General features: G+C 39.0%; 1 protein-coding gene across 2 annotated transcripts in view; it reads right to left on the bottom strand.

Annotated features, from left to right (window-relative positions):
- Positions 1–938: 938 nt before the first annotated feature.
- Positions 939–21,733, bottom strand: part of ddc (dopa decarboxylase) — a 42,316-nt gene continuing 21,521 nt past the window's right edge. The window contains exons 3-15 of one of the 2 annotated variants that reach the window (XM_085176065.1): positions 17,095–17,302; positions 16,714–16,827; positions 16,475–16,594; positions 14,033–14,167; positions 12,743–12,886; positions 12,122–12,188; positions 11,733–11,827; positions 10,296–10,363; positions 6,200–6,276; positions 5,384–5,403; positions 5,200–5,298; positions 3,305–3,406; positions 939–3,046 (exon numbers count right to left, since the gene is read on the bottom strand). In XM_085176065.1, coding sequence (XP_085032191.1) covers positions 2,846–3,046; positions 3,305–3,406; positions 5,200–5,298; positions 5,384–5,403; positions 6,200–6,276; positions 10,296–10,363; positions 11,733–11,827; positions 12,122–12,188; positions 12,743–12,886; positions 14,033–14,167; positions 16,475–16,594; positions 16,714–16,827; positions 17,095–17,295 — 1,443 coding nt within the window. In that variant the 5' untranslated portion in view covers positions 17,296–17,302 and the 3' untranslated portion in view covers positions 939–2,845. The remainder of the gene's footprint in view (positions 3,047–3,304; positions 3,407–5,199; positions 5,299–5,383; positions 5,404–6,199; positions 6,277–10,295; positions 10,364–11,732; positions 11,828–12,121; positions 12,189–12,742; positions 12,887–14,032; positions 14,168–16,474; positions 16,595–16,713; positions 16,828–17,094; positions 17,303–21,733) is intronic. The other variant, XM_085176066.1, reaches the window with a different exon arrangement.

The raw sequence follows: 21,733 nt of genomic DNA, 5'->3' as shown, positions 1-21,733 counted from the left end.
CCTGGGAGCTATTTCCACAGAAGAAGAACCTAAAGCTGAAAGCTCTACAACATTTTTAAACCATTTACTCCTGTGTAGCTGTCAGAAATACTGATCATGTGTTCTGTTGGCATCTCCTTGTGGCCCAAACTGCAAAATGCATGTCCAGAAACATTTGCTTAATGCTTGAAGTAAAACTCTTTTTTTTTTTTTTTTTTTTAACACATGTACACTCAGGAGGAGCAGCAATAATGCTGCCAGCAAAATTACTGTAAAATCCCCAACTAAGAGTCAGTAAAATATGTGCTTCCATCCCCTTCACCCCAAGTGCTCAAATAAATGTTTAATTATAATTGCAAGGCCTTATAAAAGCATCTGAGGACTGAGACAATCACTCAGACAAGTCAGCAACTGTGATAACATAAAAGCAGCCTCTTTCAAAGAAGAACACAATCTTTGCTTTTATCTCAGTATGAAGTTTATTCAAGCCTGATTTTCCCCTTTCAATATTTAAGATGATCACTTCATTACCAGGGGAACGTCACTAACATTTTTCTGTTTAAACGGACACAATGATAACAAATAAAAATGCTGATTAAAGTAAAGAAGTAAACGTAAAGAGTTAATAAAGAATTCACTGAAGACAAAAGATTATTCATAAAAAAAATTCTTTGCATTATCCTCTCTGTAGATAAAGAGTTAACATTTCACTCAAGTCAAGTGAGTGCCTGGTGGAAGCCACATTTTTTATTCATAAAGTCTATACAGTGTGAAGTTTCTCTATCGTAAGCACTAGAAGTAAGACCTCTCAAGTAGCATTGTTATGTCTCGTGTCTCCTCATCATCATGATTTACAATTTTAACTGAACAGACAGACCATGTGACCTTCTTTCTCTTTGGCATTTTCCAAAGCAGCTGTATCATTTTTAAAGAGAAGTCTCCTCTACAACTGTTGCTGTGTGATAGTTGCCTGTAGAATTTATATTTATATTTTTGAAGCAAGCAAATGAACTGGCCAATAATACTGACGAGTAATCAGGGACTAAGAAGTAACATCTAATACTGAATCCTCATTTGTATTTATAGAAGGCCGGCCTTTGTCCTCAGGGATTAAGATGCTCAGAGGAGGCTGATTTGCAAGACATGCTGTTTGTGTGTGTGTATGTGTGTGTGTGTTGAGCAACAACAACGGTGCCATTTCTGGACTGCTGGCGGGTCAGTTTATCCACTCACTCTTTTCTTGGCATTGGAATACCTGCAGAACATTGCTCGGCATTGTCCTGTTGAAATAGCTTACCTTCCCTAAAGAAGACGTCACCTGGAGGGCAGCATGTAATGCTCCTAAAGCTGTATATATAATTTAGTATAGTCACACATGTGCATGTTATCCAGGTCATGTGCCAAAATGCACCCCATACCATCAAAAAATCAGATTGTATTTTAAACCTTGAAAGAGGATTGAAAAGTGACACCATGCAGACTACAGCAGACTTTATTCAAATAAACCACATCACTCCATGCAGCACAGTCTAGCCAATGAGGAAACACTTGGGTCACACAGCCACTGACGTTAGCACAATCATCTGAAATTACAGCAATACATGGTGATGGCAGAGCACAGATTTCTAAATCCCCTAAAGGGCAGGTGTAAAGGATCAGGTTAGTGCAAAACTATAATGGTTTGGGAGGGGATTTAGTTACATTTGATCATTCTGAAAATTTGTCTGAGATCTCCAGGTTTTAAAAATATATAACAGGACAGTAAAGTGACAGCTGGGATGGGCTCCAGCGCCCCCCCGCGACCCTGAAAAGGATAAGCGGAAGCGAATGGATGGATGGATGGATGGATGGATGGATGGATGGATGGACAGTAAAGTGTGGCATCCTATATTTCTGGTACATTCAACTCAAAGACAAATGCCAAATCAGTGATACAGAAAAAAGTGAGCAAATATTAATAATTTGCATAATTTAGGTTTTAAACTTCTTCATCTTAATATTTTTTTTTTCTGTCTGAGCCCAGAAATGTAATGGAATTTAGTTTATTTGAATGTAGGAAAAAGCCCCAAAGGAGCATAATTTCACTTTAAGCCCACTGACAGTGACTGAGTGATTGTCTTGTACTGCTGTTGAGGAATACTGGCCAGCTGTTGTAAAACACAACATGAATCAATAACATATAATCAGTCCTAATCTGCCATTGTACATTAAAAAAAATACTACTTTTGCAAATTAGTTAATAAATGACTTAACCTAATCACTAGGATATTATATTAGAAATCTTTAGCCTGACACTTCATGAAGCCCTCCATGTATCACTCATATATTCATTTGGAAGCAGTTTCTGAATGAGCATCTAAAAAACATAAGTTGCAGACAAACACTGAGTCAGAAATTCACAAAGTGCGCAATACATTCTTTGCAAAACTCAAAAATAATTTGGCCTCAATTCAACCACACAAAACACTGAATTTACCCCCAAACAAGTTTTACACACAAAAGACACAGAAGCGGCATAGACAAGTGCACTGTGACGTGGAAAATAATGTGATCCGTGAGAGACAACGTGGAGTCAACAGAGGGAGAAAATGCAGGTATAAAATGTTATTTTTGGAAGTCTACATATGTTTTTGTTGTTTTTGTCATAATTAGTAGATACATAAATATACAATAATTTGCGACAATGTAATATTTACCACTGTTAACTCGACAGGATTCTTTGCTGCAGACAGAAGAACTTCCTGTTAGATAAATTACTCCACATTCCCTTTATGACATTTTACATCTGCATAACTCCATCAAACGTCAGTCACAACTTTGGTTATCATTCAGGGATCGGAGTGGACTCTCCTTTTCCAGCGTTTTTTTAATGACTGGCCTCCTGCAGAAGCTCAAATGTCAGCTGCGTGATGTGCTGCCACGCTTGCTGGATGTGATGTGACTCAGTAGTGCGTGCACAGATGGCAAAGCGCAGGACAAAGTGGCCTGAGAGCTGACAAGGCACCAGATGGATCTCTCTGCTCTTGGTGATCCTTTTCAGCAACTCTTGGTTCAGTTCATTGGCGCCCTGAGAGGAGAAAGCAAGGAAGAATTACACCAGCTAGGCTTTGTGCCATGACTACTTACTAATTAGGTGACTGGATTGAAGTAATCACAGTCTTGACAGTCAAATTCCCATAGACAGGGAGCTCTGATATGTATTTTCTAGCTTTTCTAAATAATACCCTCAGTGTTATTGAACCTTTGAGGTTTCTAGGTGACTTTTTTACTTTTTGTGACCACTGCAGAGATCAGATCATAGAGCTGTACCGTTGGGTGCTGTTACCTTGAGCCTGAAGCAGACCAGTCCCAGCACAACTTCAGCACAGATCTCAAACCTCTTGTCTGCTCGCACCAGACTCTCAAACTCCTTGGCCAGGGCCACTTGCTGTAACAGAGGATGTGAATTATTCATAAATATTTCATGAAATGTAAAAGATTTATTGTACATGCAAATAAAAGTGACATTTTTTTTAAACCAATAATTTTTTAGGCGTTTGCTTTAAAAAAAATCTTTCACCTGCAAACAATATTAGCTGTAATTGGCATGATTTTCCACTAGATGCCAGTGTGGTTTGTTACGTAGCCTCGTGCTTTAGGCCAAAGAGATTGGAAGACTTTTTTCTTGTCATTCTTAATTAAAACCTTTCTTTTTTCTTAGCAGAGCATCACTGCTTACCGTGAAGTAAATGCATTCATCACCATCTGATTAAACAAGCATGCAGTGTGATATTTCACATTTTAGAAGAGACAATTCCTGGTGAGCTCAAATCAGACAAGTTCAAAATTTGTACTCAGCACCCATGAAATAGCCTTTATCAAAGTCTGCTCTGAAAATGTCATAATCCTCATACTGATTTTTCTAAACATGGCACTTATCAAAGTTGTTCCTTAAGTACAATTTATCCACTTAAGATCAAAGACTCTGCTGATGCATGCTGAAACGTGTGTCAATGCAGTTATCCCGGTTATATCGTTGAGCTTCCACTCAACTTTTCCAACTGGTAAATAAAGCCAAACCTCTGGCATAAATGGCCAACAATTGGTTGACTGTCATCTTGTTTCTTAAGTCCCAGCAGATAATCCAGTATCACTGTATTTGATTACAAGCTAAACTCCAGTGACCTCACTTCCTGTCCTACTGCTGACTGTATGCCAGGCAGAACTTTCATACATATTATTCATATTTTGCGGTTTCAGATGGCTGCAGAGATCGATTCTGCTCCTGCCACTTTATTTGAAATGGAGCGTAAACACAAAACAGGCTGATTTGATTGACAGAGCAGACTGGAAGAAGAGAGAGCGAGTCAGACAGGGGTCATGCATCAAAAAGAAAAGATGAAAAGAAAAGGCATGTGCAGGGTTGGGAAAGGAAATGTAGTTTTAAATAGAAGATACATGCCAGACATATATGACTGCAGGGCTAATTATGCCGATGAAGAGATAGAAGAGGAGGGAGGGCAATGGCAGGACATTAGTGGTAAGGAGGATTAGGAGCAAAGAGTTCTAGGAAGCAGGACGGCGAAGGCATTTCCCATAAAGGCATATATGATTTCCTGAAGTGTTTTTTTTTCTTTGGAAGTGACTAAGATGTGACAGATAAATGGAGGTGAAACAGCAAAGTGAGACTGATACCACTGGCACCACTGTTGGTACAAGATTAATCTTTTTACTACACTGAGGATAAGAAACACAGGTTAGCGGGGTTACAAAGCCTGAATTAGCACTAACACACGGCTACTTCTTAAAGTAATTGATCTGTTATGTACATCAGCTCTCACACATTATGGGGAATAATTGTCAGTAATCCCTGCACAGCTAAATGAATGGAATATATGAAATCCATCCATGCTCTTCTGCTTTAGGGTCACGGGGGTGCTGCATCCTATCCCACCTGTCATAGGGTGAGAACCTGGAGAAAACCCACACAGGAGAAAATATGCAAACTCCTGGATTCAAACCCAGAACCTTCCTGCTGTAAGGTGACAGTGCTAACCACAGCACCACTGCACCATCCACATATTTGAATAACCTCAAATTTAATGTGTAACAGGCGAATAAATTATCCTATTACTTCAAATTTTGACCACAAATGCCACAAATGTGAAGAAACCCTTCACATCCCCAGGAACAGGTACATTTGCCAATGCTGAGTGAGAGATCATTTTCCTGCGTGTTTACCTTGCGTATATGAGCTTGCAGACCTTTGAGCCCATACATGCGAAAGACAAACCACATCTTCAGTGAGCGAAATCTCCTTCCCAGTGGGATCTGCCAGTGCTGCAGGCCAGAATTGGATAAGGAGAGAAGTTATTACTACAACGTTCAAATCATGATTATTAATTATGATAATAATTCATCTTACCCGATAATCTGTGACCAGTCCTGTTGATAGAAAAACAGATAATGTTGTCCATTACATGTGCACAGTCTCAATTTTAAATAAAACCCCTTTAAACTACTCGTGTGAGCCAGCCTGCTTCCTGGTTAATAAGAATCGTAAGTGCAGTCAGTGCATTTCGAATCACAGGCTAAACGCGTTTTGCACAAACAGAATAGGTGAAAATGGCATTTTATAAGATTATAAGATATAAGATACAAGATCTGTATTTTCTGAATGTAAAGCAACACACCACAGATCACAACTGGCATCGACTTAAAGCGCCAACATTAAAACAACCCTTTTAAATTCAAAATGTATCTTCTGTAACAGCTGCTTTTTGCTATTATCTTAGCGTACTGTTGATTGTCCAGGTGTTGCTGTCACTGCGCTCAGCGCCTCTATCTCACTAATCACAGGTAGCTCATCTCTGCAGAATAAATGTCTGTGTTAGCCTGGACTAATAACCACTAATTAGATTGAAGAGTCCAGAGTGCGTGAGCATACACTTTTGTAAGGTGCTTCACAGCGGTGGGAGGCACTGCAGCTCTCAGTCTTTCTCTCTGTCTGCTTGACAAGTAAATTACAGTGAAAATCTGAGACCATCTGCAGGCTATAGGAGAATTTGCACAGACACACAAAGTAGAAGCAGACAAAATTGTTATATAGGAAATTCTCTGATTATATCTTTATAGTTTTTGTTTTTATTCAAGTCTCCAAGACAGGACAATAGTTTACCAATGGAATTTGGACATAAATACTGTCGACTTCTAAAAGGATATCAGTGAAAACTATAACTACCTGATTCCTGGTTTTCATGTTTCAGGTAAAGTGGTTCCATTTTAAAGGCTCCAATGATGTCTGCTCTCTCCTTCACCCTGTGGACAGGTGTTGACAGGACAAAAATGTCTTAATATGGCATTAAGCTCTAAGAAAATCCAAAAATCACACTATTTAAAACTTGTACATCAAAAGTGAGTGTTTTACTTTATTCGTGGGGGTTAGCCACGAAAGATTTTTAGGAAAATTCCACCTCTTTTCAACGAATGAGTTGCAAAGTGAATATATGGTATAGAAATAATATGTAAACACTTTATTAAAACTTAATAAATGACCTTTTGGCTTTAGACCTGTATTTTTAAGGAAATCAGCATATGCTTTATGAAACAGGCTAGTCTGCTCTAGTTTTTGCATAGTTTGGAAATGAGTTATGGTTCATTATCCTGTAGGAGGAAACTGTCTCCAGTTGAGCAGTTTCAGAGTACAGGACGGTACCGTGATGTGATCAATTTCCTTCCGCTATCATATTTTCTCTTTCAATCTTATTAAGTGAATTTCTCAAGCATTTATCCATTTATTTTATTTTGTGTTGTAAAAAAAACCCATAACATCTAATATTAATATTTTCATTTGTAACTTCAACATGCTGATGATGCCTGTCGGCCTGTTGTTTTGCTGTTATGATTTAGTGAGACTGAGATTTTAAGACCTGTTAGTGTGTCTGTTTTTGAAACATGAAACTCTGATGCACTGTGCACCTGAATGTCCCACTTCTCCTTCTTTTCTGGTTAGAGGCAGGTCCTCAGTTTTATTTAGACATCACTGTCTGGCATCTTAATGTGTTGATATAATTGACAAAATTCATTAGACTATTCAGCTGGTGAATAAGTGTTACTAGAATGCTGACGTGATAGTTACTGAAAAAAACCTCTGTATGTCTACACACTTACACTTAATTATATCCATTTTTATATAATAATAATAATATTTACCTATATATTCTATACCCAAATGTGAGCCAGCACACTGGACTTCTCTGAAAATGAAGAAATTGATCAAGCATAACATTTGATCACTATTTTTTTTCTTCAGGAATTCTAGTGAATAACTTAAGTTTGGCATCTTAATAAAAAAAAATATGTATAATGTGATTTCCTATTTTTCATCTATTATTAAAATAGTTCATTTGAAAATTCATGGATAACAACATTATCTATATTGAATAGAAAAAATATAATTCTGATTAAAGTGCTTGTGCATACTGGTAGATTAACCATTACAGAAACAGTGGTAATTACCACTGCTGTGTATTTAGGGCACCTTTGAGATTGGGTGGTTTGCACATTTGTTTAGCACCAGAAATACCAAATTTTTTCACCACCATGTAAAATGCTCCTATTAGCCCATACTTGACTTGTTTGTCCTCCAGATAAGCAGTTTACTGTACAGGGTGGGCCATTCATATGGATACACCGTAATAACATTGGAATGGTTGGTGATATTAAAGTCCTGTTTGTGGCACATTAGTATATGTGAGGGGGCAAACTCCTCAAGATGGGTGGTGACCATGGTGGCCATTTAGAAGTCGGCCATCTTGGATACAACTTTTGTTTTTCCAATAGGAAGAGGGCCATGTGACACATCAGACTTATTGGTAATGTCACAAGAAAAACAATGGTGTGCTTGGTTTCAACGTAACTTCATTATTTCATGAGTTATTTACAAGTTTCTCTTTGTTCACAGTCATTGACATGTCGAGGAGGTTAACACGTAGGGAGCGGATCGAAATTGTGTTATTGATATCTGGTGAACGCAGTAACCGGGTCATTGCAGCAGATTTCAATGCAAGACACCCTATGAGACCACCCATCTCCCATGCTACAGTTAGCAAACTGCTTGCTAAGTTTTGTGAAACTGGTTCAGTTTTGGATTTGCCAAAATGTGGACGCAAGAAAACTGTCACTAATGAAGAAACATCAGTGGCTGTCCTAGCTTCATTCAGCAAGAGCCCACAGCGTAGCACTCGCCGCATGTCACTGGAGAGTGGCATTAGTCGAACATCCCTTCAGCGGATATTAGCTACTCACAAATGGCAACCTTACAAACTCCAGCTACTGCAGCATCTCAATGAGGATGACCCAGATCGGCGCACAGAATTTGCAGAATGGGCAGAACAAAAACTGGGGCAGGACCCTCAGTTCACGCAGAAGATTTTGTTCAGTGACGAGGCAAACTTTTATGTGAATCGTGAAATTAACAAACTAAACCACCGCTAATGGTCTGACACTAACCCACATTGGATGGATCCCTCCAAGACTGCTGGAACAACAAAAGTGATGGGTTGGTGTGGTATATGGAGTACAACGATAGTGGGTCCATTCTTCATCAATGGAAACCTCAAGGCCACTGGATATTTGAAATTGCTACATGATGCTGTGTTTCCCTCTTTATGCACTGAAGCTGGCACGTTCCCTGAGTTTTTCCAGCAAGATGGTGCACCACCACATTATGGGTGCCAGGTCCGAGCATTCCTAGATGAGTTTCCTGGAAAGTGGAACAGTTTCCTGGAAAGTGGATTGGTCATCGCTGCTTCAATCTGTGCTTCAATCTTAAATATGATTAACCTATCTCTAATAATCGGCTATGTACCACAGGCCTTCAAGGTGGCTGTAGGTAAACCTCAAAAAGCCATCCCTAGACCCAGTTGTCTTAGCTAATTATAAGCCAATCTCCAACCTTCCTTTCATATCAAAAATCCTTGAAAGAGTAGTTGTCAAACAGCTAACAGATCATCTGCGGAGGAATGGCTTATTTGAAGAGTTTCAGTCAGGTTTCAGAGCTCATCAAGATTAGGCTTAAAACTTTCCTTTTTGCTAAAGCATATAGTTAGGGCTGGACCAGGTGACCCTGAATCCTCCCTAAGTTGCTGCAATTGACGTAGGCTGCCGGGGATTCCCATGATGCATTGAGTTTTTCCTTTCCAGTCACCTTTCTCACTCACTATGTGTTAATAGACCTCTCTGCATTGAATCATATCTGTTATTAATCTCTGTCTCTCTTCCACAGCATGTCTTTATCCTGTGTTTCTTCTCCCACCCCAACCGGTCGCAGCAGATGGCCGCCCCTCCCTGAGGCTGGTTCTGCCGGAGGGTTCTTCCTGTTGAAAGGGAGTTTTTCCTTCCCCCTGTCGCCAAAGTGCTTGCTCATAGGGGGTCATATGATTGTTGGGTTTTTCCTCTGTATCTACTGTACAATATAATGCGCCTTGAGGTGACCTTTGTTGTGATTTGGTGCTATATAAATAAAATTGAATTGAATTGAATTAAATGGCCACCCTGTACATTTACCCCTGAGACCACTTTTATACCTTCTTTTTACATTTTCTGAGGGGTACCTCACATTTCTTAATGTAACTGTGTGCAACAGGGTTGCTCTTCCGTTTTTTTCTCTGGTGTTCTTAAACAGGAACTGTTCCTGTTTTCTTACAGCAACCTCGTATGCACTCTTTTTTAGTGTTGCCATGTTAATCTGAGACAGCCTTATTATGCTAAGAATATAAGTTGAATTCCTGTGTTTTTAAAATAGTTCTAAACCTTCTACTCTTTTTAATAATTTCCATGATTATATAATTATAAGATTTTTGATGTGCCCTCAGGCATTTAAACCTTACACAGGACACCTTTTTTGAATAAGGTCATGTCAATGATTTTACACAACATTAGGCTGTCTTATTGGTTATATTGTTATATTGTCAACAGTAAGAGAGTACGAGACAGGCAATGGAAAATGTTTTTTAAGATCCTCTTCCTCTAACCACATGTTGAGTTTCTAACTTTTTCCATCTTGTGAAACACATGTCTCGTTTTGTGGATGCTGAAAGAAGAGGCAGGTGGAAGGCATGAGTCTATTTTTACTGTGCAAATGACTGAGGTGTAGATGGATATCAGTAGTCATTGTTACTTCATGGGAGCATGTGTGAGGTGAACTTGAAAAAAAATTCTGGAAAAAAACAAAACAGTACTGGATACTATAAATGGTGTGTGTAATGCTCCCTTTTTTAAATAATACTTATTTAACTATTGCTGCTGTCATATCTGGTATGTGTTAGACATCTTACCACATCGCGGAGCAGTCAAAGTTGACTAAAAGCCACTTGTGTGGGTTGAAGTTGAAAGAGTCTGCCAACTAAAATAAAAACCAAAAAGTTAGCCACAGTGCTGAATCTTTCACTCACATTTATAAAGATAAAAAAGAAATCAACAGAATGTCAGTTTAATATTTGAGGCTCTGCTGAAGTTTGAACAAAGTGATTGGAGACCAAATCATCCTGTAAAAATTTTATTTTTTTTGTACACGCTTTGTACATGCTTATTTAGTCTTACCAGTGCCAAGAAAATCCTATCACCAACATTATTATCTGGACAGAAGGTGTCACAGTGTATTTGAAATGCAAAAGAGGTCCAGCCATCAAGCTCACAGAATACACTGGAAATAACCCTTTCCTGACAGGATTCATTCAAAGAGAGACAAACCAGTCTTAATCTGCTCTCGTCTTTTTGTTGGCTATCTTCTGTAATATCCTTTTCCCTACCTCCACAAATGCAATAAGACAGCACAGATAGACAATGTGATATAAACCCTTGTCTGACAGTTGCCATGCTGACTGATTCAAAGTGGGGGGTGGTTGCTTCCTCGTCCCCGTCATTCATATCCTAGCAACCATCACTTCAGCAGGGCTGCTCTCTCATCCAAAAAGGACCGGGCTTCCTCTTCATGCCCTCATCCAGTCATTTTCACTGACCTCATAATGCTTCAAAGTTATGCAGGAGAACTACGGTGCTATAAATGAAATCCAACTATTGTTACATGTGGCTTAAATACATTTTTTTTTGTCAGTGACGTTTAAATAATATTAGAAATTCTAAAATGATGTGTTACAGGTACAAACCCAAAACCAGCACTGGAAACAGCCACACTAAAAGAGAGGATGAAACAACAGCTGTTTTCTCTGTGTCTCCACCAACATTGTTTGAACTTGTGTGTCTAATAAACAGTGATATATAAAGGTCTAACGCTGCCTCAGGAAATTACTCTGTCCTTATCTCTGCGTCTTTGCACAGCTTGGGGAGCAACAGCTGCCTCGGCAGCCTCAAAAGGCAGATTGATGCTCAGCGGTTTATGCTGATTGTTTGGTCTAACACTCAGCCCTGCACGCTTCCTCCTTGACATTAACATTATGCCCTTTTCAGACAGCATATGGTTAGTGTTTGCTTTCATAGATGCAACGACCGATACTACACGTGCAATCTGGCAGGATAGGTTTAGCACCACCTAAATTTCTGACCACAATTAAACCACATTAATCACACGAAACCACATTAGTCACTGTACCGGCAATGATTAGAGTTAAAATTGTGCCGTGCCACTTTCGTGTTGGAGGTTCTTGTAGCAATCGTGATTGTATAACCTTCATGAAGGACTAAAACATTGCGGCTAAGCTTAGTCAGGGTCTTAGTGCACTACATGAACATGAAAACTTGTACGTTTTACTCACCTCAACACCGTTCAACAAAGGTCTAAATTCTGGACAGATGAATGCACTCCCAGCATACGCCGCATCAATGTGCATCCACATATTTTCCTCATTACCTGAACAAGAAAAGGAGATGTTATAAATGTTTGTAAGACAGTTTGTCAGTCTATTTCTAACTATCTGGGGAATCTTTAGAGTATATATAACTACTATGAAGTATACTGGACCATCATAAAAATGAACTGAGATTATTCAGAAAACTGACTTTTTTGTTCATTCTCAGTAAATTCATGAAGTGCATTTGGCATTTCTCTTCCTGGTCTTATTAAATCAAAGCCACTCTCAAATCTTATTTGTGTGCTACAAAACAGAAAAAAACGAGTGTCTGCGGCAGCGACTTGTTGACTCACATAAGGGTCCCAGCTCAGTGAGGTGATCAAAAGCACAGGAGGGAGTGGTGCCCAGCGTCGCACAGAACTGAAACATACAAATATTGGACACACCATAGTGCTGTGTTTCCAATTTGACTGTCACAACTGTAACACATTACATTTCAATAATTTTATCCAAGAAAACAAAATACAAGTCGGTGTTGCAGCTGCTGTAAGACATTGCTTTTATATCAGTTTCTAAAACATAGATTAAAGATAGGTTATCACTCCTGACACAGCAATGATTCAGAGCTGCTGCCTTTTCTTTAATATTGTTCACTGATAGTGATCTGTAGGACCAGATGAGCCAGGGATTATTGTCCTTAACCGGATAGACATACATTATATTCAACAGAAACAATGTTATCCTTCAGCAGAAGCCTCAGGGTGTATACAGCTGCATCACTGGCTAATTGTATCATTGTGGCTAACAGCTGACAGACGTGTTGCTCAACTGCTTGTAAGCTTTAGTAGCAAAAGCAAAGCAATGACAAATGAGAATTTAATTCCAAACTGTTAAAATCTATATTTTTTGGTTGCCGTATGTGTCTTTCTGTGTGATAGTTAAGTAAATGCATGGGGAGTTTTGTCTTTTCCTACATAAAAAGGGATGAGTCCAGCTGCTTTGTCCTCCTCCACCATCTTCTTAAGCATTTCCTTTCTGACAGCATAACGGTTATCTGTAGGCACCTTCCTCATCATGACTGCTCCAATCAGAGCAGCACGCTCCACTGAAGAATGAGCCTTAGGACAAAAGAGATCCAGCTCGAGTGAGAACAACAATTTAATCAAGTTCTTGGAACACCTGCTCCTTTAAGTAGCTGCATAAAGCTGCCATGCAAACAGCTAAGTTCAACTTTATGGATACTAAATGATTTTATCTGATTATTATGCAGGTAAAAGGTCAGAGTAGGACTGTGCACATGTCAAGTCTCACAGCAATCAATTGCAGACAATCAGCTTATTAAAACAAAGCGTTAATTTGTTCAATACGGAGCTGGAACAATGTTGAGTGGGGCTGAGTTCAAACAACAAAGTACTATAAACTGCACAGTATGAAGTCAAGTATCACTGTAGTATTTTAGTCAAAAGTAATTGTGATGTAGTTTTATGCCATTTGATTCATGCTGTAAAGTTTAAGTAACACAAACTAAAGATGAAGATTTCTTTCCTGTGCTTAATTTGTTTTTGGCTAACAGTGCACAATACTAAACGGCACAAATCAATCAATTTTGAATTACCTACAGGAGATTACCACTAAACAGACAACTATTCACTGTGAAAAAGGCATATGTTGGATGGATTTGTTACTCCTGAACAGGCAGTAGACAAAAATCGCTGATCTCCCTGTAAAGGTCGGTGTGGCCCTCGGGCGACTCCCTAACACAATCACAAAGTCAGCCTGGTATTGAACCTGATCCGAGCGCGCTACTGCCTGGCTGACCCTCTGTCTTCCTAAATTGCTGTTACTGACGTAACCGCTGCCGTCACATGGACTGCCGTTTAACTGAGTCTACTTAAAGAAAATCTGTGTTTGTAATGCATTTCATTTATCTTTATGTCACAGTTGCGTAACTTAATAAATCTGCAGGTATATAATTTTAAGCTGTTTTGAAATATAGCAAAGCTAATAACTTGCATGTGAACTTTAGATAAATGTAAACACTGTGACTATGGTTCTTCACAGTTGTAATAATAAACAAGTAAATGTTAAAGTGATGAAAAAAAACCTAAAATTTAAGTAAAGTCAGTAATTTTGACATGAATTGTAGAATTAATGTAGAGTTATGGACATGCATCAAGGCAAGTAATTGCATCGTTTATATGTAAGTAAAGTTTGCATCAAATAACAGAAGAAGAAGAATAGTAGAAAGTATATGTTGCTCTTACTTGGTCAGATGTGTAAGCCACCAGCTTGGAAAGGATTTCAGACTCAGATTTTTTGGCATTGATCACCTGGACCCGTCTGACTGCTTTACAGCGTGCAGCGAGCAAAGATATCAGGGTGGCCTCACTGGCAGTTCCCTGTTGAAGAATTAAGGAGGCTGTGAAGCAAAGCCTTGCTGCTGTGGATGTTATTTGATTGTAAAAAAAAATAAGAAAAAAAAATCAGATGCTACATGGTTGCCAGTCAACGCCAGTCATCCTTTTGTTTACGATGGACTGTTGGAGCTTAATTATTGGTTTTTAAAGGCAGGGTTTCTGCAGGTGTTCTACAAATTGTCTAGAATGTTGCTGCTGTGTCACATTAATTCTATCTTCTTTGCACTGTTTCCCCTTAAAATTTAAGGTTCAGTTTAAGATTTTGTTGATCCGTTTCTTTGCTCTTAATAGTCCGAAGCCTCCCTTTATTATTGAACTACTTCATCTGTAACTGTTAGATCTTAGATCAGCAGATCAGTGCTTATTGACTGTACCTGAGTTCAGGTTAAAGACAAAAGGAGAAGACAGCGCTTTTGTTTTGTTGCTTTTTTTTTTTTTGTGGCTCCCAAGTTGTTGTTTGAAAATACTCATCAACCAGCCAGCTGATACCGTGGCAACTGTTGGAGCTGGGTAATAATAAAGTGAAGCATGGCTTCTAAGGTTTGTGGAGTCATTATCACAAAGAAATCAATGAAATGTTCAAATCACCCAATCAATAGGCACAAATCAGCAGAAAGAAATTACATCAGTGGTTTTTAATCAAACTTTTGTCACTGACCAACTCCAAGGGATGAGTGTGAGGCTTGAAAACCTGTGCTAGAGAGCTGGGTGGAAGGCTTGGTTGAATGTGATTTTAGGATTTTGGACATGCATATAGATCAGTAACCGGCTATAAGGACATCTGAAATGTGAAGATTTTGTAAATATAATAATAACAATGGAACCTTTCACCAGAAGTATATTGTAAGTATTTTCAGATGTGAAGGCGGGAAGCGCTAACCAATCAAGACTCTGAGAGCTTGTGCAATGTAGTCATCATGAAGGAGTTTAAAGCTTTCTGCCTAGTCAGGTGGTAAAACTGGGTTTATGACTCTGTGTGTAGAAAGTTGCCTTTTTATTTTAAAAGGCTTTCAGATAAAGGGTCCCTACTCCTCTGTAAATGAACAAACCATGTAACAAACTGATTTATGAGGCGATGTGAAAATCACATTAGACTTTGGGACCATATCTGGATGCACTGAGTATCCTGGTTTGTAAATATATCAAGAACTTTAACCTTTAAAACATAATCAAGTGTACTTCCTACTCATTCTCTTATTACAAATCACTACTAGGAGCATGAGGACACAATGGGTTTTTCCAGCTTTTATACACCCGGCTGTATTTTTCATGTATATTTGAGTCTACCTTTTATCAGCTGAAAAGAAGAACAGAAGCCAAGATGTAGTACTGCTAAAGAAAAACTGTGTAGTTTTAAAAATGTAACATGTTTGTCAAATAAATGTATAATGGTCACACACACAAACATACACACACTTTTTTAAACTGAAGCCATTAGTCAATTAGCACATGTAATCTTTTTAAGTAGTATTTTTCTCTGTCATCATGATTCATACGGGGTTAAAAGGGAACTCTAAGGTCACCAGATGTTGTTTTTTTTTAACCATCTCACTTCCCCTTTGTGTTGGTATAAGGTTTATAATAATAGGTCTGCAACGTGCGGTCACAACACTCAATTAGCCTTGCTGCAGCGAGAAGAGCCCCATTCGTTGCCATAGTGAGCCGTGCTAAAAAAGGAGAGAGGCAAGAAACAAAAACACGGTGAGCCAGATGAGCACGCACACAAAAAACACGCCCTCACACTCAGGTGGTCACAATAGAGGAGGCATGAAATGATCTGTCATCAGAGTGTGCTCTCATGCTCCACCATTCAACATCCCATTAACACACACACACACATATATATAGAGTGTATCCTCAGCTATTGCTTTCTGTATTTCTGTCAATGGAACACCAAATTAATGCTTAGCCTTTTTCCACACGAAACAATCCCAGCACCATCATTGTCATCTCTGCCTGCCTGTGGATGACACATTAAAAGGCAATTTCCTGCCAATTTTCTGCTGGATTGAACCAGACGGAGGCAGAAACAACAAATCAATAGCATAAAAGCTGGTGATGAATATGAGCACAGGGGCAACCAGGTTATTTGTATACACATAAAGACTTTCAAAGTCAATCTGCCACGAAACTTTTAAACAATAACATATATAAAAGTGTCAGTTAGGGCCACTGATCTTCAAACTAGTGTTAAAATATGCAGAAGCTGGTTGGACTCCTTGATAGTGGTAGCCAACCAAGTGTTTGACCAAAGCACACGCGCAATGAACACATGCAAATGACCGTTACCTGAATGACACCACCTCCACGGCCATGTGTCCCAGCTATAAAACACTCAGGCAGCTGAAGCATCTTCCCAAGCCAATCTAACATCACTGTCTCTAGCTCGGTGCAGGCTGGGCTGGCAGCCTGAAACCACACGGCCAAAATGCAAATGAAAATGTCAAACACTTCAAAATTTGCATATAGGTATGGACTAATTTTGAAATGCTGAGTCAGATACAGGAATACAGAAAGGTTTCCGTTACCCAGGAAAATCCAATGCAACCAATAGCTCCACAAAGCATGTCGGCCACCATGGCAGGGTAAGAGGATGCTGCTGGAAAGTAAGCAAAGAAGTACGGGCTGTGCCAGTGGGTGACCTGGAAAAGCACAAAACATAGTACAAGTGGTTACTATAAATTCACCTTATTCCTTATTTTGAACAGCTAATTGACCATCCTACATGGCACAACAGAGTCCTAATATCCTGCAAACAACCCTTTTAAAAGCTGAAGCTTTAACCAGCAACCAGTTTCTACCAGATCATCTACTAAATTTAAACTGCTACGCCAGAGTTGCCTGTACCTCAGAGATATCTAAATCACAAATGAATACATTTATACCCCCAAAATATATATAATATATACCCCTGGCATTATGACCCTCTCGACGTCTTTTATAATGTCCTCATAGCTTTCTGGCTCCAGTGGTGCCTCATTCGGGATTAAAGAGCGAAGATATCCTGGTTCCAGATCTGGGTAGACGGGTCGCTTCTCTATGTTTTCTAGGTAGTCGGCCACATAGTCTACCATCTCTTTGCCTCTGCGTCGAAATTCTGCTGCATCCATGGTACAACTGTAAGACAGCACAGACACTCATTACCTTTCCGTTTTTGTTGTTGCTTTGACTGCTTAAAAATGATTTTGGTGTGTTTTAAGATTAAGATACTACAGAGTGGTACCAAATATTTAAAAGAGCAGCTATATTAGCACACAGAAGTTTAACCTTTGATCTTGCTGTAAGTAAGGTTTATGATGCTAAGTTATGTCCGGAGTGTTTGATCATGAGGCATTTAAAATACATAAAAGCAGTTAAAAGTTACATTTAGTCACTCATTAATAAATACATATACACTCACACTCACTCAATCATATACACTTCATCACCTGTAATGGCTTAGACCCTCTTTTGATTTCATAACTGCATTAATTCTTTGCTGCACAGATTCAACAAGTTGCTGGAAACATTCCTCAAAAATTTTGTTGCAGCAGATTTGTCAGCTGCACATCATTGTGTTCAAGAAACCAGTTTGAGATGACTAGAGCTTTAGGGCGTAGTACGTTATCCTGACAGTAGTGGTATCTGACGCGGTCTTCTGCAGCTGTAGCCGATCTGTTTCAAGGCTGTGCATTCAGAGATGCTTTTCTGCAAACGCTGGTTAAAATAAGTAGTTATTTGAGTCATTGTTGCTTTCCTATTAGCTTTAAAGAGCCTTGCCATTCTCCTCTGATCTCTGGCTTCAGCAAGGGACTGTAACCCAGAGAACTCTCTGTGTGCCTAAAGGCTTTGACTTGTCGTCATGTGATTTCATGATTAGACATTTGAATCAGTTATTATATGTACAGTATCTGTACTGTACATGCTGTATATAAGCACAAACATTCTGGATATATTTGTCTCATCTCAAACTATAATTCTGTTTTTAGAGACAGCTCAGGGTTCAGTATCTTACCCAAGGTTATATGAGAATCCGCTTGGCCATTTGAGCATTTTTATACATGCCACATATCCTGATTCTTTAATATTGAGGATAAGAACAAACCAACACTGGCCCAGATGAGTTCAGTCAAACGATGATTTTATTAAACACATGCGTGGGAAGATGTATACTGTAACAACATCAGCATAGATCTCCGCTAAAAAGCACACTTCAAAATAGTTTTAATATGTCAGGGTTCAGCCCTTTCTTGCGTCAGTGAAGAATATAAAATGCATCAGTTACAGTTAATGATTGATTAACAGTCAATGACTGTTAGACAAGTTCCCATTATCAGCAACATTTTTTTGACTTGTTCATTTCACGTTTATTTTAACACCTCTTGCATCAACTGTTACTATGCAGGCACAAATGCAGTTACCAGCAAAATGTATCTCTCACCTCTGACCTAGAACTTCATCTACAGTTAGTTGTGTCTGTAAGCGTGCTTGCCTTGGCCTTCTTGCGCTCTGGTCACCTTACACAAGAGATCACCTGGACATTCACGCCAGACGAAACTTATGACCTTCAAAAGGACTGAGCACCAACTCTTTATGAGCACATTTGCAAAGTGTGTATACAACTACGCATTTAATAGAAGTTTTAATAAGGTGGCACTAATGCAAGCCATGTTAGCACTGATATATTTTCCTTTTAATTCCGCACAAAAAACTTGATTAATCCTTGAGTCACGTAACCACACTCATTCGGGTTTTTCTAATTGCTTTCTTCTTTTATTTTAGTCAGTTTATTGAGTTTTTCATAGGGAATGGTTCTTCCATTGAATAATTGTTACAGAAGTTTAGAGGCAAACAACATCCTGGCATTTTTAACATGGGTCAGACATGGATCCCAGGTCCTTTCAAATAGCCTAATACAGCATTACTGGCCAGGATCACCTTAATTTCTTCCAATGTGAGAGAATAAAGGACCTCCCCAATTCAGCGTGTATACAGTAAGTAGGTGAGGCTGGAGATTTCCTGTTTAATAGCATTAGTTATCTGGCCAGCAGAACTGTGAAAGCTTTTAAATTTAACAGGCGTGAAAGTAGCCTCAGTGAATAGGGCAGTCATGGCATTAGGAGTAACGTCGCTTCCAGTTAACGTGGAAGACATTTAAAAGATTTCAGACAAGAAATCATGGCCTTTTCGCATAGAGGAAACACAGTATCAAATATTTTGCGTGCTGAGCTTTAGCATAGGGAGCTTGATGTAGGATCTGACATGGGACAAGATTGTATCTGTTCATTCTGACAGTAAAATGAGAAATTCCTTTTGTATTTATCCTGGCAGCCATGGAAAGATTTAGGAGTAAGTATTTCTATTTCTATTTATTTATTTATATAGCACTTTTAATAACAACAGTGGTGTTGACCAAAGTGCTGTACAAACATACAAATTACACAATAGAATAACACACAATAAAATATCAATATCAATTAACACCAATGCCAAATAGCTAATAACAAATGAATAAGTAAATAACGCTCATACAGTATTAAAAGCCAGTGAGTAGAAATGTGTTTTAAGATAGGATTTAAAAAGGTTAAGGGTAGGAGCCTGTCTAATGTGGAGAGGCAAATCATTCCACAATTTAGACTGCACGACCGCAAAGGCACGATCACCTCTAAGAACCAGCCTCGACCTTGGTGTGGCCAAGAGCAAAAGATCACCCGATCTAAGAGCTCTAGGGGGAATATAAGTCTGACTGATACCCTGGGGCCTGTCCATTCAGTGCTTATAAGTCACCAATCAGATTTTATAATTGATTCAAAAATGTACAGGGAGCCAGTGAAGCGAGGCAAGCACCGGGGAGATATACTCATGTCTCTTCGTTCGTGTCAAAACATGAGCAGCAGCATTCTGGACCAGCTGGAGCCTTGCAAGATAAGTCCGACTAATGCCTAAATATAAAGAATTACAATAGTCCAGTTGGGATAGGATGAAAGCATGAATTGCCCATTCTAGGTTTTTAAAAGACAAAAAATATCTCAAAGTGGATAAAAGCCTCAGTTTAAAGAAAGACCGCTGTACAACTAAACTAATCTGTTTCTCAAAGGTGAACTTATTGTCAAATATAACCCCCAAATTTTTAGCATGCGATTTGATAAAAGGTTCTAAACTGCGAAAATTAAAATGTGAGGTTCTAGAATTGCATCTTGGTCCAAAAACGATCACTTCGGTTTTATTTTTGTTGAAATTGAGGAAATTAGAGGCCATCCAGACCTTAACTTCGCCAAGGCATTGAAATAAAGTTTCTAGGGAGGCAGAACTGTTTCTCTTTAGCTGAAGATAGATCTGAGTGTCGTCAGCATATGAATGAAAACTAATATTATATTTCCTGAAAATAAGACCCAGATGCAACATATAGATAGAGAAAAGAATTGGCCCCAGTACAGAACCTTGGGGAACACCACAAGTAAAGGGGGCTGTGGAAGAGGTAAAATCTCCAGTCTTCACTGAGAAAGTCCTATCAGAGAGGTATGACCTGAACCACTCTAATGCAGTGCCTTTGATTGCCGCAGTGCTTCAACCGAGAGATCAAAATGCTGTGGTCAACAGTATCAAATGCAGCGGTCAAATCCAAAAGCAAAAGCACAGCTGAATCGTGGCTTGCGTCCCTTTGGCTTGTAAAAGATCGTTAAGAACTTTTAAAAGTGCAGTTTCAGTGCTATGAAAAGCTTTAAAACCAGACTGTAATCTCTCGAGAACATTGTGACCATAGAGAAAAGATTGCAGCTGAACAAATACAATCTTTTCTAAAAAATTTGACTGAAAGGGGAGCTTTGAAATAGGCCTGAAGTTTGCAAGTACAGAGGATGAGAGATTAGTTTTTTTTTAGGCACAGGCTGCACAACAGCATGTTTAAAACAGGCTGGCACAACACCTGATTTAAGACTGCTATTAAAAATCGCTAAAATGTAAAGGGCTGTGAGGACCGCGCATGACAGATCGGACAAAAGTAACAAAAAGGTCATCTCTGTAAAGGGTCATGCAGATGACCCATGGTATTTCTGACTGTGCCAGGATCATAACAGGATCAGATAGTAACGCAAAGGGCTGCCTTGTAGAATGATATAAATGAAAATATTCAGAATTTGAGTCATTTCACTCAAAAGCTGCCTGAGAGGAAATGTATGGTAATATCACGCATGAAACTAATTTTTCCCCAATCCCAATCTACTCTGTCAAACGCCTTCTCAGCATCCAGCTTTAATATGAATTAAAACTTCTAGTAGAGCAGTTGGAGAGGAGTTATAAACTATACTAACGACTTGTTTTTTTAATCAGTGAGATACAATCCTGGTTCAGAGTTTGAGGGAGTATGCCTATATTAAAAGACCTAATAAACATCTCTAGCAGGAATGTGACTGCCTGCTTCCAAAAGGTTTTATCAAATTCAGCCTGGGCTTTCACAGCTTTGTGAAGATTTACCTGCAACCTTAACCTTGACTGGTGTGACAGGACGCTCCAGTTCAGATTCTGATCCAGAGCAGGGGTGTTGAAACTGTTTCAAATGGCCTATAATCT

This window comes from Neolamprologus multifasciatus, chromosome 11 (genome assembly GCF_963576455.1).
Source record: "Neolamprologus multifasciatus chromosome 11, fNeoMul1.2, whole genome shotgun sequence".
In the NCBI taxonomy this organism is placed as follows: Eukaryota; Metazoa; Chordata; class Actinopteri; order Cichliformes; family Cichlidae; genus Neolamprologus; species Neolamprologus multifasciatus.
Note: the sequence above shows the minus strand (reverse complement) of the source record. Positions and strands in the feature narration are given on the sequence as shown.